At 38.8% G+C, this 3,037-nt stretch overlaps 1 protein-coding gene across 1 annotated transcript; it reads right to left on the minus strand.

Annotated features, from left to right (window-relative positions):
* Window positions 1-1,217: 1,217 nt before the first annotated feature.
* On the minus strand, window positions 1,218-2,072 carry LOC147801187 (uncharacterized). Its single transcript, XM_087155176.1, has one exon. The coding sequence runs from the start codon at window positions 2,070-2,072 to the stop codon at window positions 1,218-1,220; it is 855 nt and encodes a 284-aa protein (XP_087011302.1).
* Between the last annotated feature and the right edge of the window lie 965 nt (window positions 2,073-3,037).

The following is a 3,037-nucleotide window of genomic DNA, read 5'->3' on the forward strand; positions in this document are numbered from 1 at the left end:
ATTGCCTCATTAGCATTTGATTCTAGGTGTTTCCTTGTTTTGCCTGAGACAATGAAGCTGTAGTCATCTACAAAAGCTTGTGTTTTAACATGGTCGTGTTTGAACTGTTGTAAAAAGATATCCGCAATGATAAGCCATAGTAGGGGTCCTAGGCAGGAGCCCTGTGGACAACCCTTGTAGATATCGATTTTAGTTATATCGGTACCACCGTTGAACTCAACTGACCTGTGTGAGAGGTAGCTGTTGATTATGTTTGTGAGCTGAGTCGGACAGTTTATAGAATTTAATCTGTGTATTATGTGTGTCCACTGTATGGAGTCAAAGGCGCCCTTGATGTCGACCGATATTAGAGATTTATAGTATTGCCGTTTACAATTTTTATTCTTTTTGGCTGTTTTGGCCTCGCTAATTACAGTTTTTAGAGTCGATCTCAGTCGATCTGCCTTCTCTGAAGCCAAATTGGTAGTCGCTGAGTTTGTTGTTTTTTTCCAGGTGATGGATCAGTCTCTGATAAATAATTTTTTCCAAGAGTTTCCCTATTGTTGGTAGAAGACATATGGGCCTGTAGGCATCTGGTTGTGTTAGATCTTTGCTTGGTTTTGCGAAATAAACTACTGTTGCTGATTTGATGTTGTTCGGAAAATGGTTAAGCACCAGACATTTATTGACCCAGTTAGTTAAGATTGTTGGGTCGGCATCAAAGACCCTTCTCCATATCATGAAGTCCAGCCCGTCCGGACCTGGGGCTTTTGTTGTTTTGAATGCGAATAAAGCATCCTTTACCTCGTTTTGCTCGACCCTGGGTTCTGTGTTAGTGTTGTTTTGTATTCGAGGTGGCTGGTCTGATATGTTTGCGTCTTTGTCAGGGAAGTGATGTTTTGTGGGAAAGGTCATTGCCTCTTGTTTGGTTGGTTGACTAATATTAGGAATATGTAATTTAAGGTCGGTTGGCTTGAAGAGTTTATTATGGGCCATTTTAAACGCAGCCCCGTAGTTATTTGTTTGAGTATTGCAGAATGTCTTCCATGAGTGCTCTTTTGCTTTGTTGATTTGTTTTTTGTAATTTGCTTTGCTTTTGCTTAGTTCCAGTTTTATTTGTACTTTTAGTGTGGGGTCCTGACAGTTGTTGTATCTCTTAGATAAAGCTCTTAGTCGGTTCCTATCGATTTTTAGCTTGCTATTAAACCATGCTGGCTTGGTTGGAGCCTTGGAAGTTTTTAGATCTGCTTTGAGATTTTGGTAACATTATTTATTAGTTGTTTGGTGTAATTATCTAGTTCTGTTGCTGTTGCAGCTGCTTCGCATTCCTTGTTGAGACTGTATGCATTGTTTTTAATTAGTCGTGTGAATTTCTTATGGTTACCGAAGTTTGTTTTAAGTCTGTTGGTTGTTGGTTGAATAGTTTCTCGGTTTACGTTGAAAATGATATATCTATGGTCACTCGCAGTATGTTTGTCACTTATGAACCAGTCATTGACTAAAGTTGCACCCTCGCGGTTACCAATAGTAAAGTCCGGGTTGCCTTGTGCATTGCTTGTATAAAAGGTAGAAAGGTTACTGTGTGTGTTTAGCCTGATCAGGTCGTGTTGGATCATATGATCGATTAGGATGTCGCCTCTACCGTCTGTATGTTTGTAGCCCCACTGTGTGGACCTGGCGTTGAGATCTGCACATAGAACCAGGGGATAGCCGATTATTTGATCTTTCCACTCATCCAGTGCTGCGGACAGGTCTGCGTGGGGTCTAACATACTGCGAGCCAATGACAAGATTGCCTGATTGTGTTGTTATATTAGCAAAGACAGCTGTTTGGGTGTTCGGAAGAAAATTGAGTGGTATGCATTTTGTGATTACCAGCCATGCCTCCTTATTTTTAGAGTGGTACGTTTGCCATTGATTAGGATAGCCATGTAGACGGTTGTTTTGTTTATATGGGTCCTGTAGAAAAGCTACTTCTATGTTGTTGTCCTGTATGAACCTGGCTGAGAGAGCAGTTGCTGCTCTGCAGTTGTTTAGGTTTATTTGCATGCATGTGATGGACTTATTGTGCATATTTTGCGTGTTGTTTGCCATGATGTAAAACTAGAGTGAATTTGTAGTGTTTGGTTTTTATGGGTTTGCAAGTAGCTTAATGCAGATTTTGGGACTGGATGAACTTGTGTGCTATTTAGTGCTTTGGAGGATTATTGATGGGACATTAATTATTATGGAGAAGCTGGTATGAGTGACTGATCTTAGTCAATTAAGAGTTGAGAATGATTATCTAGCTAATGGGGCAATTAAGGTAAAATGATGTAATAATAAGGGACTGCAATTGATCAGGATTAAATTGCCAGCAATAGTAAATAGTAGTATTAAACTTGTTTAATACTAATTAACTTATTAATGAAACTAGTTAATTAAATTATTGCTATTGAGAGGACTATTTAGGTTAACAATTTAAATGATTGAAGTAGTTACTTACCCATTTAAGTAAACAAGATCATTGAAGACCACAAGAAGGGGAAAAAATATATTGCTGTTATTAAAAATAAGAGTGGGTCAACATGTGGAGGCGTTCATCATAGAGATTGGCATTATAGTGTGTTATTTTAGTTATCGGACTGATGATGATTAATTGGTTATAGTAGGCCCTGATCTGGGAAAACAAAGTTAATTGATAAAGGATTAAATAAATTAGAGAACAGTAATAAAGGAGTAATGATTTAGATTGATAAGAATTAGTGTGAGTTGATTGATAACGAGTTTAATGAGGAATGACCATTATGTCTTGATTATGGCCAGTAGCCATATTTTGATTGTATGTACGTTGGGCAGCGGTAATCGTTTGCCTTGTGGTTTATGTCAAGGGGTATCCAATCTCTATTCTTCTCGTTCCACTTATTGACGTAGTAGCAGTTATAGCAGAGACAGGACTGGGTGTTCTTGCAACCTTGGGTATGGTGCCCACGAGCACAATGCATGCAAATGGGCTTGTAGTTACAGTCAGCCTCTCTGTGAGTTAAATTTTGACAGTTATGGCATCTTGTGATGTTAAC

Source organism: Parasteatoda tepidariorum, chromosome 11 (genome assembly GCF_982258835.1).
Source record: "Parasteatoda tepidariorum strain Cologne lab strain chromosome 11, Ptep-v5.0, whole genome shotgun sequence".
Lineage (NCBI taxonomy): Eukaryota > Metazoa > Arthropoda > Arachnida > Araneae > Theridiidae > Parasteatoda > Parasteatoda tepidariorum.